This window comes from Adiantum capillus-veneris, chromosome 2 (assembly GCF_014529385.1).
Source record: "Adiantum capillus-veneris isolate H3 chromosome 2, ASM1452938v2, whole genome shotgun sequence".
Classification (NCBI taxonomy): Eukaryota; Viridiplantae; Streptophyta; class Polypodiopsida; order Polypodiales; family Pteridaceae; genus Adiantum; species Adiantum capillus-veneris.
The window spans coordinates 155,462,970-155,478,913 of record NC_140932.1 but is presented as its reverse complement, the minus strand read 5'-3'; the positions used below and the strand labels follow the sequence as shown (position 1 = coordinate 155,478,913).

The 15,944-nt window shown below is 41.7% G+C and overlaps 1 protein-coding gene across 9 annotated transcripts in view; it reads left to right on the top strand.

Moving 5' to 3' along the window:
* Positions 1-9,560, top strand: part of PMS1 (DNA mismatch repair protein) — an 80,559-nt gene extending 70,999 nt beyond the window's left edge. For 5 of the 9 annotated variants that reach the window (XM_086491881.1, XM_086491876.1, XM_086491879.1 and 2 more), the window contains 3 exons: positions 8,290-8,393; positions 8,941-9,167; positions 9,265-9,560. In XM_086491881.1, the coding sequence (XP_086348007.1) occupies positions 8,290-8,393; positions 8,941-9,167; positions 9,265-9,387 (454 nt within the window). In that variant the 3' untranslated portion in view covers positions 9,388-9,560. Of the gene's footprint in view, positions 1-6,495; positions 6,956-8,289; positions 8,394-8,940; positions 9,168-9,264 lie in introns of those variants that run through there. The other 4 variants (XR_015185502.1, XR_015185501.1, XM_086491885.1 and 1 more) reach the window with 3 other exon arrangements.
* Positions 9,561-15,944: the final 6,384 nt, after the last annotated feature.

Sequence of the window (15,944 nt, the reverse complement as noted above, 5' to 3'; positions counted from 1 at the left end):
ACCACTCACATGTTAGCATCATTGGACCCAACATTTTTGCCTCTCACAGCATTCCTATTCCCAGGATGAGCAGACTGAGGAGTCTTGTTTTTCCCTTTTTCCACATTGGTAACCACCTTAGCAGTAGAGACTCCGTTTTGCTTAGCTTCATTGGGGTAGACAAAGGATCTGCTGAAAGAGGGGGTTGCAAGACTGGTTCTGGACATTCAGATTGCATGTGATTGAATTTGCCACATCGGAAGCAAGAATTTGCAAATTTGCCCCATTTAAGTTTAAAGGATGCTTGCCTATCCATTGGGCCTTTGAATCAACCATAATTCCTTCAAGGGTTTGTTTGTCAGTAATCCAAAGAATGTAAAATCTATTGGTGTTCGCATCCAATTTCGGGGGACAAATCACCTTACCAAGCTGTGCAGCCAACAACGATAGGAAATATCTTCACATGCAAGGGAAAATGTCACAAATTGGTGACGTGGCATGCCCAAACGCTCACACCGACTGGCAGCAGGGTACAAGCTCGTAAAACGCGGCGGCAGGCTGACGTGGCTGTACCGTACGGAAAATCTTGCTTTTTGCACTGACTTGCTGACGTGGCAGAGCGTACGGATTTCTGCTTTTTACGATGAGGTACGGAATTCCTGATTTTGCACTAGCTGAAAATTAAGGGCAGCTTTTGGCTCCAATGCTTTATTTTAGAAGCTTTTCACTTTTTTGCTTTTGGGCATCCCTTGTAACCAATAAATAAGTGGGTAGGGCCTCACTTCTCAAAGCATCTGGACGCAGAGTCTGAGAGTGAGCACCTATCCACTCTCTTGTACTTTGAACACAGATTAATACAAAAAGAAATACCGAAAGGGGCGCTAGTCTTTGGGGTCAATATCTCTATGCACGGAACTACGTCGGGTCGTGTCAACTCAAGTGTAGATTGTGAATTGTTTTGAAGTGAATCTCTGTTGTGTCGCGGTAGAATCTTGACTTGGGGTGTCCAAGTTTGTTACAGTGGTATCAGAGCGCGACCGATTGCTCTTCTATCGGGAAATCTGATCCTTTTCTCGCGACACTTATGGATTCCAACAGAGAACAATCGACTTTTTCTGCATTTGGGGATGTGGGAAGAGATCACGAAGAAGATTCTCACGAAGAGTACGGCCCACCCCGGTCTACTCAGGCAAAGATTGAAGAGATGGAACATCGACAATTGGTTGACGACGCAACAAAGATGATGAGTAACATTGCGAAGGATCCAAAATTTGCAAAATGTTTTGACTCGGCAATTCTTCGAAGAAGTGTACACCCAGTGGCAGAAGGCCACAGAGCCACCCATCAAACCGGCACTCAAGAAACCTCTTGCTCTGAGGATGGTTACAAATCAAGAATTGGAAGAGGTGGTTGATACGTGGATCAGTCGGCTTTTGAACGCGAACAATAAAGCCCAAAAGCATGACAAAAAGCAAAAGAAAGGAACTGACTTCCCATGTTATTTGGGTCGTCAATCTACTTTTGCATTGGCAAGAAAGCAGAAGAAGCATGTACGATTTGAAGGACTATCCAATTCTTCTTCTTCTTCTTCTGACAATTCTTCTAGCTCTTTTGACTCGAGCGAAGAAGACAGGAAAGGGAAAAAGCAAAGCAAAAAGCAAAGCTTCGGAAACGGCAAGAAAAAGGCAAAGAAGCCTAAGTTTCGCCTAGTTTCTGACAGTTCTATAGAGACTCATCCTCAGATAGTTCGGACTCTGACGATCACAGGTTTTACGTTAAGAAGAAGCATTTCTATAAAGCCAACCAGTATGACTTCCTTGAAGATAAAAGCAAGAAATTTGAGAGAATTTAAAGAAGGTGGACAGTCAATTAAGTTTGACACTTTCTCTGGATTTCGAGATGCTTCGAGGGCTTTGGCCTTCATACAACAGTTTGACATAGCTTTCTTTGGAGGGCATTACTTAGAGCACTCCAAGATTCGGAGGGCTACCTCTTTCTTTCTTCAAGGGAAATGCTCAAACATGGTGGTCCTTCCTTCTACTGAACAAGGAAGCCCTGGTTAAATGGTTGAAATTCAAAAGGCTTTTTACTTCTTCTTAGCTGACTCGGGAGTACGAACGAGATATACGACTTGCTTGGAATCATCTTCGGATGATCAAGGGAGATTCTTTGGACGCATATTGCAAGAGATTTTGGAGCTCGTTTCTACTAGCTACTTCATTTAAGAAGATCTCGTTTAAAGAACAGATTGAGCGGTTTTACTGCGGACTTCCTATAGAGATCCGAGATCAGTGCTTAGAACAAAAGTCAAATTCTATTAAAAAATTGATGGGTCATGCGAAACGGGGTTTTGCCATACATTCAGGCAATCTAACTTACCCCACTAATGAGATCTTAACTCAGAGAACACAACAGACTTCTAATATTGGAAGTAGAAAGAAAAAGAGTCCCCAAGAAAAGGATTCATGACCCCGGCTCACTCTTCGGGAGAGGGCCAACTACATCAAAGAGGGGAAGTGCTTTGGATGCGGGGAACATGGACACATCTCGACGAAGTGCCCTAAAAAGGCATAGCAAGAACAGAATGAAGACAGGCCAGAAAGTTCGCGAGCAGCTGAGGAACGTGGACAAAAAGGCAAGATGAAAGCTAGACTGGTTTCAGATTGCATGGGTATTGACCCAAGCACGATTGATGAAAGTACAAAACTTTACCGAGCTTGAGGCAAAGTGAAAGATCAAGAAGCCCTGATTTTCTTTGATGGAGGAACCAAGGCCAACTTCATTTCACCTAAATTGGCGGCGCGGCTCGAGATTACACCCGATCGGATGGGACCACAAACAGAGGCAGTTCTAGCGGCATCCGACAAGGACGTGGCCATTACACTGTCATTGGCAAACTTCGGTTGCATTGTCAGGGGTATTTGGGGCACGAGGACTTCTACATAATGCCCTTGGAAGGTTGTGGTGTCCTCCTGGGAGTCCCTTGGTAACCCGTGGTCGATTATCGGGCGAAGAAAGCGACATTGACTATTGAAAAGGGCCGAAACATTGTACTTGATGTGAAACTAAAGAGCGAGTCTGTCCCTATTGTATCGGCTTTGGCTATTTCGAAATTAATGAAATCCAGTCTGTTTGTTTACTCAATCTTTTTGAAAGAGTTGAATGATGAACATAGACAAATATGTCCGAACTTGATAAAGAATGCCAAGATTTTTTCCACATTCATGTCGATTGCTGTTCTGAGGGCCTGCCAGGCGAGTTGCCACCAGCTCGTCCTGAGGATTATACCATTGATTTGATACCTGGAAGCACACCACCGAACCGACCACCTTACCGTGTGAGCCGAGCCCAAAATGAAGAGATTATGAACCAAGTGAAAGACCTCTTGGAAAAGGGTCTTATCCAGCCGAGTACTTCACCTTACTGCTCTCAGGTGTTGTTGGTTTTGAAGAAAGACGGATATTAGAGAATGTGCATTGATTATAGAGCTCTCAATAAAATCACCATCAAGAACAGATTTCCTATTCCGAGGATATTCTTGACAGATTACAGGGATCCTCTTGTTTCAGCAGGATTGATTTGAAGAGCGGATATCATCAGATCCGAATCGCGCCGGGAGATATCAGCCTTTCGGACGAGCTTTGGTTTATATGAATTTTTGGTGATGCCTTTTGGCCTTACCAATGCTCCAGCGACCTTTAACCGAATGATGGACAAGATTTTCAGAGAGTACAGATCTTCTATTGGCACTTTCTTTGATGACATTATAGTCTTCTATGAGGATGAGGCAGAACATAGAGAACATCTGCTACAGGTCTTTTAGGCATTGCGAGATCACAAGTTGGTGATCAATGCAAAGAAGAGTGAATTTTTCCTACCAGAGATACACTTTTTGGGACACATTGTCTCAGCAGGAGGAGTGCAAATGGATCCGCCAGCCAAGATAGAGACTATTTGTGATTGGCCTGATTTGAAGAATGTCCATGAAGTTAGAATCTTCTTTGGGTTTATGTTCTTACTACCGGCGGTTCATTAGAAAGTTTGCAGAGGTTGCTTCCCCTTTGCATATCTTGACACAAAAAGGAGTCCCTTTCTTGTGGGGACCCATAGAGGTGACTGCCTTTCAGACTTTGAAAGAGAAATTGACTACAAGACCAATTTTGACTTTGCCGGATTTGCAAAAGTCATGCGAAATATATTGTGATGCTTGTGGTCGTAGTCTGGGTGCCGGCTTAATGCAAGAAGGCCATGTCATTGCCTATGAGAGCCGATTGTTTTCAAGGCCGGAATTGACAACACAAATTTATGAGAAAGAGCTTTTGGCGGTTATCCATGCTCTTACTCAGTGGCGACATTACCTACTTGGAGCCGATTTTACGGTCTTCACTGATCATCAGAGTTTGCGCTACTACTTATCACAGAAGCAGCTATTGGAAAAGCAGACACGGTGGGCTAACATCTTGTCACAGTTTCACTTCCAGATTGTGCATGTGCAGATGCTTTGTCCCGAAGCCGTTGGTCTTGGCTATTTCCGCTATACATCATAGAAGCTTCGAGGACACGGTCGATCAGTACGCCATAGATCCAGATTTTTCAGATGTATTCAATCGAATACAGAATGAGGAGGTAGTAGCGGTATATTCCATTCGGGATGGCTACTTGATGAAGAAAACGATGTTGTGCGTTACATAGCCGTTGAGAGAAAAGGTTCTAACAGAATGCCACTGTCCACCATTTACGGGTCACCGCGGCATGAGTGATACTTCTTTTGGCCGAGACTCAAGAAGGACGTGGACGATTTTGTACGCAGTTGCTTGGTATGCCAGAAGGTCAAGTTTGACAGGCATAAAGCACAGGGATTGTTACAACCTTTACCCATTCCCACCCGCCCCTGGGAAAGTATTGCTATGTATTTCATTTTTAATCTCCCGAAGACATAGAGTGTTCCACGATGGTATCTGGACTGTTAGTGATAGATTTAGCAAGCAAGCTCATTTCATTCCAGTGAAGAAAACAGTCAAGCCGGATCATTTAGCAAGACTGTTCATTGTCCAGATATTCATATTACATGGCATGCTTGAGACAATTGTCTCTGATAGAGATCCCCGATTCACGAATTTGTTTTGGAAGGCTATTTGGGAGAACATTGGCAAACAGTTGCTGTTCTCGTCATCTTTCTACCCGTAGACAGATAGGCAATCTGTGATTGCAAATTCAGTCGTACTGGATTTATTGAAGTCTTACATTTCGGATCAGAAGACTCAATGGGAAAGGTTTTTGCCTTTGGTGGAATTTGCCTACAATAACACGATTCACTCTTTGAGAAGGAAGGCACCATTTGAGATTATTGAAGATGCTCCGAAGGTTCCACCCTTCTTAAGCACGAAAGATAAGATTTTTGAAGCCGACCAGTACACGAGGGACTTGGACATTGCTTTTGCCAAGGTCCGGGAGGCTTTAGAGAAATCTCAAGAAAGACACAAAAAGGCAGCAGATCAACACCGTCGCAATTTGAAATTAAAGGGAGACGATTGATTGCTCTTACGTTTTGAGAAGGCACGCTTGAGAAAGAAAAAGGGAAAGGAGCGGCTTTTTCCAAAGCTTAGCATGAGATACTATGGACCTTTCCAGATAAAAGAAAAGATAAATGATGTCTCCTTTAGACTGAAGCTGCCCAATACTTGGAGAATTCACAATGCTTTTTATGTGAGTCTCTTGAAGCCTTTTAAAGGCGATGTGCGCGATGATGGGGAGCCAGATGAGCAACCCGAAGTGGAGGAAAGTGAGGAGATACTCGTTCCAGAACAGATACTGACACATTAAGATAGAAAGATAAAAGGTAAAGTGATGAGGCGGTTCTTGGTTAAATTCAAGAACTATTCCGCTTTGGATGCGAAGTGGATGGAGGAGGACCTAGCAGATACTCCTCAGATTGTGGAACTTTACCTTGAAGCATTTGGTTTAGCATAGTCTACTCTGATAGAACCCCGATTTCAGCATGGACGAATCTAGTGCAGCGGGTTTGCACAAGAGGGGAGTCACTCTTCTCCTTTGTCGACAAATTGCCCCGATATTTTGATATAGAGTCATTGATGTCCCTTTGGGTTTCAGGGATACTGTTGAGCTGACAGTATTCTGCTGTATGACTTTATGCAGTGGAATTCCCGATAATGAAAATGATACTGATTGATTTGTACTTAACTTGTTTAGGTGCAGGAACTGATAGACGAAATGACTGCAGCATTTCGGTCTCATAAATCTCTATAGACATGATTGCAATATGGATTAGTTAATCGGACACCTGTGAGGTCTCGACAGGATTTAGATGCGATTGCTAAATACGTTGCTGATTAATTATGGTCTGAGATTTGGACTAAATTTTGAATGTGATTTATCATGTGATGTCTTGTGATGTGACTGTCGATTGGTATATGTGCTAGATGTGTTGTTCCTAGTGCGTCGGTACTAACAGCTAGTGTCTGCTAAGACAGTTTATGGCCTTTGTCTGTTTTGTAGGCGTAATCGAGGGCGATTACAATGCTTTCAAGAGGGGGGTATGTCACAAACTGGTGACGTGGCATGCCCGGACACACTCACACCGGCTGGCAGTAGGGTACAAGCTCGTAAAATGTGGCGGCAGGTTGACGCGGCAATACCGTATGGAAAATCCTGCTTTTTGTGCTGACTTGCTGACGTGGCAAAGCATACGGATTTCCGCCTATTATGCTGGTGTAGGGAATTCCTGATTTTGCGCTAGCTGAAAATTAATGGCAGCTTTTGGCGCCAATGCTGTATTTTTAGAAGCTTTTCACTTACTGCTTTTGGGGCTCTGCTTTTGGGCATCCCTTGTAACCAATAAATAAGTGGGTAGGGCCTCAATTCTTAGAGCATCTGGACGCAGAGTCTGAGAGTGAGCACCTATCCACTCTTTTGTACTTTGAACACAGATTAATAAAAAAAAAAACCCGAAAGGGGCGCCAGTCTTTGGGGCCAATATCTCTAGGCATGGAACTACGTCGGGCCGTGGCGACTCAAGTGTGTATTGTGAACTGTTTTTGAAGTGAATCTCTGTTGTGTCACGGTGAATCTTTTGACTTTGAGTGTCCAAGTTTGTTACAGAAAACAACAATTTCCACCCACACCGGGCATTCGTGACGATAAGACTTTGATAATCTTTAGTGAGTGCCCACGATAGAACATGAGTTGTCTACGTACCAAAAAAGAGGGGAGACATCTCCAATAAAAGGTTTTTGGCTTCAGTATCTGTCAATAAGACTTCATAAAATCCAGGAGCACCAAAATAAACGCCACGGATAGCATGACGTTTGAGAAGAAAATCAACCCCTTGTCCGACATCCTGCGCAGTAGGCATTTCGCCCGGGAACAACAAGACGACTGCATTCATGGCACACTGCGCAACTGGGTCCGTAAGGTCGTGCACAGGAATACGCACCTTGAGAGCAGATGCCTGACCATTCCAAGTCTTTGGGGCCAATATCTCTAGGCATGGAACTACGCCGGGCCATGTCGACTCAAGTGTACAGGAATACACACCTTGAGAGCAGGTGCTTGACCATTCCAAGTCTTTTGTGCCTCTTCGGCGTCCTAATACAAACAGGTTTTGATTTCAGAGGCGGCCTCCGAAGAATTATCCATAGCTTTCGAACGCTTGAACACACACGGAAACTCTGACATGCAGTAGCAAAACCCCAGCTAAAGAACAAGCCTAGCGAAACATACACTGCAAAGAACTGTGCTTTGATTTTTGTCTACTTTAAACTATGTACAGAAACCCCAATTCTATATACATCCACCACAAAGGGCATACATCTGCAATCGAGCACTGCCTTGATAACCTCTGCCAAAAAGGAACCCGATGGCTAGAGCAGAAGACACTTATGCACGAATAACTGAGCAGGGTTGTGCTGAAATCTGCTCGCAGAATTGCTACAGAGCCGTGCTGAGGCCTGCGCATGGAACTGAGTAGTGCTGCAGAGGCTACAGCGAGGGCAGGTCGTATGCTGGACAGCGCGCAGAGGCAGAGGGTGCAGGGCTTTGGGCAGGGCGCAGAAGCTGACGGCATGCAGGGGAGGCTTTCCCGCACACCCCTCACACACACACATTCACACACTCAACTCACTTTTCTATGTTGCCTATGTTATGTTCCCTTGCTATATATACTCCAAAGTGAAAATTTCTCTACACCTTAAGTAAGGTTTGCACACTAGGCTTATGAATGTGTATAGTTTATCCAACGACCTTGGTGTTCCTGATTCCAAACGAACAATATCTTATTTTTCTTTTATCCAGGAAAAATGGTTTCGACTTTATCGAAAAAAGAGACGGACCTCCAGGTCGACGGTTGTTTTTGAGTGCTGTTCCTTTCAGCAAGAATGTCACATTTGGCAACAATGGTATGATACTACATTTGATAAGCCTAGCTGCTTTTTGAAGCTCCACCTAAAGGCATGTGTTTGTGATCAACGGTGATATCTTTTAAAGTTTTTCTATGTGATAGTGCCTGGGAGAAGTGGTATAATGAAGATCACCAGCTGTTTTCTGCACTTCATGCTTATCAGGTCATGGATTAGCAGTCTCTCATGTATCAGAAGTTTGACACCAAAAATATTCCCATATGCAATTTTTGTTATCCTTGGTGTCTTCCAGGTGTCAAGCGTCGTAGGGAGCATTTTGAATGTATGATTGTAGCATGTATAATTTTTCGACTGACAAAAATTGACAATATAAACCTTCTGTCAGAAAAAGAACAACTAACTCAAAATAGGTTGATATGTCTGCTATTTCATGAGTCTGAGGGTTGAGTGACCAAAGAAAGGCAATGGTGTGCATGAGTGCATTGCACTCCAAATATTGAAATGTTGGGTGTGCTCATCAAAGTTGAGCGCTTGAATAATGCAATCACATGGAAGGGTCAAATTTAAGCTTGTGGCAATGGTGCAGATGTGCAGGAGCTGGTCTCCTTGCTCGCAGAGGAGCCAACCTCTGGTGGTGGTTATGATGATCAGGCAGGGTTTCAACAGGAGGATGGCTCTCAAGCGCAAGGTTGCAGTCTATCCTGTGTCAAGTCACTCATACGCCCTTCAAGAGTGCGAGCAATGTTAGCTTCACGAGCTTGTCGGAGCTCGATTATGATAGGAGATCCACTTAGCAAAAAGGAAATGCAAAAGGCAAGGCAGATTGCACCTTTCAGACCTATGTATCTTGCATGTTCACTTCTCCATGATTTGGGCAAAGTTGCCATAATTTTGATGCTTTTCTTTGCAGGTTCTAAGCAATCTTGCTGAGCTGGACTCTCCATGGAATTGCCCGCATGGCAGACCTACCATGAGACATTTAGCTGATCTTACAAACTTAAAAATGTATACTAGATTAAATGCAGGACTTTAGGATGTACAGATACATGTCCTTAAACTCCATTGTACACTAGTGAGCATAGAACTTTTAAAGAGAGAATTTTGTGGCACTGTTGTGAAATTGGACATTCTCTTTCAGAGGAATTGTCAAACGCTGTAATTGTGCTCCTTAATATGCAGTCTTTTGGCCTTGCCTCTTTAGCCTCAGCTTGAACTAGATATTGCATAATTCACTCTATTTTGGGATTGATGTGCTTGTTTAGAATAACCAATGATATTCAAATTATATGCTGTGAGTAACAACAGATATTTATTTTCTTTTTGATGCCATGCTTGTTACATCTCAAAAAATAACAGATTTCTACTCAAATGCTCCGGGTTGGTTTGTAATTGCTTTTCTACTGGAAGCATCTTCTTCACACTATTGTGGATGGATTTATTGTGCACCCTAGGTATATGGACACGCATCTCTCATATGATTGAGATCTGCTATATGCACTTCCTCGCACTAGTTGGAGATGAAGGTAAATACAGGAGAGTGTGGAAGTGCACTATATACCTTCTGGTCCTTGTTAGAAAATACGGCCTTTGACTAATTGATAAGGCGATCTTCTGTGTTTGTCAACAGTTATTTTGAGGAGCTGCATGCCATAACATTTTTTGAAACGAAAATGGAAGTAAATCACACCACACATTTCAATTTCAGATTCAAGTTGTGCGTTTAATCATAGATGAATGTCCTTGTTGAGCATTTTAGTGGGTTTGAATATTGGATAGTCACTTTATGCACCTTAATGGAGGATGTTGTGAGGGCACAATTTTTTGTGTAGCGAAGAATAAGAGCTCTTTTAGCAGGTCTACACCATGATGAAAAAAGGGAAAAAGAAAACATGAATTAGAGAGAATGGAAGAGTTGCATACTTATAACCTCAACACAGACAGGTGGTAAGCTAAACAAAAAAAAAAAGGAAATTTACAGATAACAAAGTATCGTGGGTCAGGATAGTTGTGCATTTCTTTTTATGGTCTCCTACGCATTCTTGCCATTTATTTTTGTTACTAGTTTCAATTGTTTACTCTTCGGAAAACCCTTTCAACATCCCATATTAACTTGGTACTCTTGAAACAGGCTCATCAGCCGACCAACATGTTTTCAAGGCGGGCCTTCAATTCCATAGACAAGGACCAATACCTTACAGAGCTTACGCATGTATTTGATGGTTTTTGGCAAGAGTTGTTGTAAGTCATTGCACTTTGGCTGATCATTTTCATGCCAATTCTTGTTGTATGGTGCTTGTTCTTGTAGTTGATGTACCGTTGGCCTCCACACTTTCTTGAAGCCACACAGGTTTCTTGCTTGAGTGCCTTGGAGGTCTTGCTTCGATTGAGTTGTTGCGAAGATCCCTAGATTCCTTTTGCCATTATAGCCATTAAATGTAAATCAAGTTGAAGGGTGCGGGGGAGGGGTGGGGTGGGGAGAGAGAGAGAGAGAGAGAGAGAGAGAGAGGTGGAGTAGATTGGCAAGAAGCCCTCGCTCCTAAGAATAAATATTCTTCTATGTATATAAAGAATAAGGGTAAGTCAATGTAGTCATTGGGCGGTTGGACATCGTCTAGGGTATCGGCTTTAACCCCAACACATTTGGCCCCTTCTATAGTTGAAGAGATCAAGGTGGTTACACCTACTCCTCGTTGCTTTGTGCTTGAATCGTTCTTGGGTATGATTTCCCAAGACTCTGTATCAAATCTTGTACGGGTTGAGCAAGGCTTGTTGTTGCAAAGTGCCTCCCTAGTTTAGTCACATGTAAGGGCAACAACTAGATTTTAAGATAAGCGTAGGAGCAAGTAGGGTAGATCACGAGGCTTGCCTGTGCAAAACTTTGTGGCTTTAGAGAGGAGGGTTCAATGCTATCAGCAAAAGGGTACAATGTTGCAGGTTATCAATTGTTTGTTTAGAGTTTCCAAAAATAAAAAAATTGGCATATATGATGACAATAAAAGAACGTATGAAATTGAAAATTTGGCATTTATGATGGCAATAAAAAAACATATGAGATTCTAGGGCTCCTAGTGTCCTAGTGAGACCCTTGAATGGCTTCAATGATTGCAAATGGAGGATGTTATGAGGGTTGTACCTATCATCTTAAGCAAGGCAAACCATAGGGTGCCGAGTGTCCCAGGATGCCTCAAGCATTTGTGAGAATGAACAGTGTTGTCTCTTTGTATGCAAGTGCATACTACATTGCAAACCAAATATTATGTTGCCTAGAACACACACACATACACACACACACAAGCAAGTCAAGCACTTGAACGATAATAAGCATTGAGAGAGAAATGGGATGGCCATCAATGTAGCTGGCATAATTATTCCTGAAAGAAGAGAAATATTAATACATGTAGAACTGAGAGTGAGGTTTATCAAGGAAGAGATGAGGTGAATAATGTCGATTCTTTCTAGCAATCATCTTATTCTTTCCGCCTTGGATGATTGCAATGGTCACTTGATAATGTGACTTTCCATCTTGTGTAATTTTTAAGTTTTTTGCTCACAAAGGAATATATGCTGGCAATAAATCAACATGATAATACATTCCATTGATTTCACTAGCACACATTTCTACGCTATACTTATTTAGAACTAGTATGGCCAAAGGCCGTGTGTGTGTGTGTGTGTGTGTGTGCAGGCGCTCATTCCCCTATGTTGCCAGAGTTGTAGGAGACATTGCCGGTTGAAGGAGCTGCTGCCACGTGTCCGGGGGAGGGGGCCGGAATCCCCCCCCCCCCCCGCCTCCCTTATACTAGTATAGATTCATTGGTACACATTTCCATGCTCTATCATTATTTAAGTTAGTGTTACATGGTGGGATTTTTCATAGATATAAAACATTTCATGAAGAAAGCCTCACAAGGAATCCATTTTGCTTATAATTGCCTATACAAAGAAATATAAGATGGCAGTAATACAACATGATCTCATTTCTCCCTCAGAACAACACAATAAGCCCAAGTATTAATGAGAATCCTTGAACAAATGTTATTACTTTTTTGAAATCATTAGTAGACATTTGAAGAAATAGAATCAAATACTACCAGCCACATTTGTTGTGTCCAAGGCATAGCTCTATCATTCTTTAAATTGAGTGTGGTATGGTGTGAGTTTGCATTTGGAACATATAACATCCCTTGAAGGAGGAACACAAGGATCTCATCATTCTTATAAGTTCCTTTGCACAGACTTATATGACGGTAGTACAACAACATTATCTCAAGTCTCCATCATAACAATACCATAATCCCATGTATTAGCAAAACTAGGTAAAATTCTATTCTAAAAAGCCAAACATTCCTAAGAAATCTTATGCACACCTTTTGAGTTACATTTTTTTTTAAATTTCCTAGTAGAGATTTCTAACTTAAAATAGAATTAATCTTTACCTACCACATTTGATGTGTCTAAGACATAGTTGTATCATTGTTTAAAGTTAGTGTGGTATGCTGAGAGTTTCCATTGAGAGCATAGAATATCCCTTGAGGGAGGTATCACAAGGATTTCATCATTCTTATTAATGCCTTTGCAAAGATATAAATGATGGTAGTAAAACAACATGGTGTCAATCTTCCATCATAATGACAAAATAAGCCCATGTATTAGTGACATAAGGTAAAAATCTATTCCCAAAAGCCAAACATATTTTAGAAACCTAATGCATACTTTCTAAGCTGCATTAATTTTTGAGATCATTAGTACACAATTCCATGCTATTGAAAAAATGAAATTAAACCTTGCCAATCACATTTGATGTGTCTACTAGACAAAACTCCATCATTATTCAAAACGACTATGGTTTGGTGGGAGTTTGCATGGAGAGCATAAAAGTTCCCATAAAGAAATCTGGGGGATTCACGATTTAGTTCTGTAAGGTATCATGTGAATGTAAGGAAGGGGGGTTTTTAAATAGGGTGCCATAAGTGTATACAACAGGGGTAACCCCGACTTATTCCCAATGGCTACCATAAGTGTGTTTGGGGGGGGACTGGTAAATCTTAACTTTGCCAAAATTCATATAGTCCAGATACAAAAAATTCCTATACATTTTTAAAATCATTCATTGGCCAATAGATCTAGCCTGGCTTGAACCTATGCGAACAATAATATGTTTCACTTCGCCAATGTGTGCATGTTAGTCTCCATCTCTTCAGCTATTCCATTTTTCTTGTCGTGCAAGAAGGGAGGATATGAGCAATCAAATTCATCTTGAGGCCCTTCAACAATTAGCATTGTGTAGTTGGTTGCTACATCCTCAAGCATTAATGATTTTTTTCTCCAAGTTCTTGTTAGTTTTTGCAATAACTTGCAATCCCGGGGTGTCCACTTAGAGAAAACACCGTATATCACTTGTGAAAAAGAGGCCATTTTAAAAACACTATGTAAGTTTTTGGATGCATTAAGTTCTCCCTTATGTAATTTTTATGTATAATTTCAAACCCTTCTTATAATAAATAAACATAGTCGATCATCTTTGTAAAGAAGATCTTAATATAAATAATATAGTTCCAAATATAATTAGATTTTTTAAAGATCGAGGAGATGGTCCAGGCATAGATGGTTCTCATTGCATGTTGACGCTCTCACCTGTGCTACAACTAACACTTGCGTCATGTCCATCTTGTGCTTCATGCCTTTGTCTGCTACTACCATCACTTGCGTCATGTCCCATGTCCTCGACCCGATAGTTCAAGTTTGACCTCAACGAGGGAAAAGGAGAAAAGAGGGGGGGGGGGGGGGGGGGGGGGGTGTCACCGAGGTCCATGTGTCAGAGAATGGGAGAAAGGTTTTAAGTTCTATATGTAAGCTTTAGGGAACCCTTGACCAAGCTATTGAAAATTGAAACTTTAGAAGTTTTTAAAGGAAACCATAACCACATCATGAAAAAAACAAGTGATTAAATCACAAGGTTTGCCCTTTGGAGATTGTGATGGTAAGCATGTTGTCATAGGAGCTTTTATACTCAACCCACTGCATCAACCAGGTCGAATACTTCCCTCGCATGGAGTTGCACCTTGGGTGTTGTTGTTGGAAGAGGTGTCCATTTTATCCTCACTCCCCAAATCTTTAAGAGATATACAATGGTAACCACATTGAGGTCCACTGGTCCAACAATAGTGATTCCAATACCCGTGATGATGTTGTTCTCGTTCGCAAATGCCCATGAGGAAGAAGCTATAAAATTTTCCAAAAGAAATCAACAAATGACTTTCTGGGTTGTAAGGTTATCGATAAACTTACAAGACCATTCCTCAATTGGTGGTCCATCTTCTCGTTCACAAAGAGTGACTAGCATGGTTTTCAAGTACATAATCTTTGGTGCATCATAAACCCTTGATGGGATGTAAGAGAACGTTGATATTCACAACTTTGATTAGTATTTTCTACAAAACGCTTCCGTTTATACACAAAGATCCCACCTTTTTCAATCCAACTCATTTTGAAAGGTATCATGTGTGCAAGCCCTCGTTATTGCCCAATGCCACATGAGCAACATTTGTTAAGGTGAAGCTACATTTTCCCTTGGTCTCATCTAATTTCTACCCTATCTACCATCTTGAGATATGAGGCCTTTACTGCCATTGTAGTGATATTTAATTCATATGCTATCTCAATTGATGCTAAAAAAGTGGTTTACGATGTCCTTTGCAATTTTTGATCGAGACTTTCAAGAGATTATACCACTTGGAATCAAGAGGAACCTACATGCTACAAGTAGAGCCTCTCAATCTAGCACAACTTTAACCTTGCAATATGCCTTTCCGAAGAACTTGCCCCATACCTGCAATCACGTTGTAAGTTACAATAACATGTCATGCTACAAAAACATGAAACATTAGGAAGAGGATGGGGTCTAGGAGGGCCTCTTTATTTTCCATGAGCCTATGGAGGTGATTAACATTTTGATGAATAGGTGCATGCCATGTGTACAAGAATGGTGGGTGTGTAAGAGTTGTGTAAGAGTGTTCAAAGGATGCACTTTTCCCTCCAAAAAGGAGGTGGATAACTTTATGATTTTTGGTCTTCCATAACTCCCACATATGATCTTCAATTTGAGCGGAGATTATAGATTTTCAACCTACACATTGAGCTCTTTCCATAGATATGCTACATGATATGGTTTTACCCGCTAGATTTGAATTCCATTTCGGGGGAAATTTTTAAATTCAAATAAACTAGTCGTTTTGCATGTTTGAATTCAATCTTTTTCCTTTGATTACTTTCTTAATACTAAAGGTTTGACTTCCTTAAACTGCCAAATAAAGAGGCCCTCCCTCGTGACTAAGTGACACGCGCATGGGAGGGTGGGATCTACGACGAGGGGATTGTGGGCCGTAGATCTGGGTGGCGGCACCAAAAGTAATCTAGGGTACCCTAGATTACTTTTTGTAATATAGGGTACCCCAGATTAATTTCGGCTGTTGCCACTTTGCATACGTGTTTTAAGTAAATTAGGCCCCCCACGCTTCAGAATGCGCACATGGCGAAGTGGATAGGACATGCGTCTCTCATGGGTGAGGTCACGGGTTCAAATCCCACACT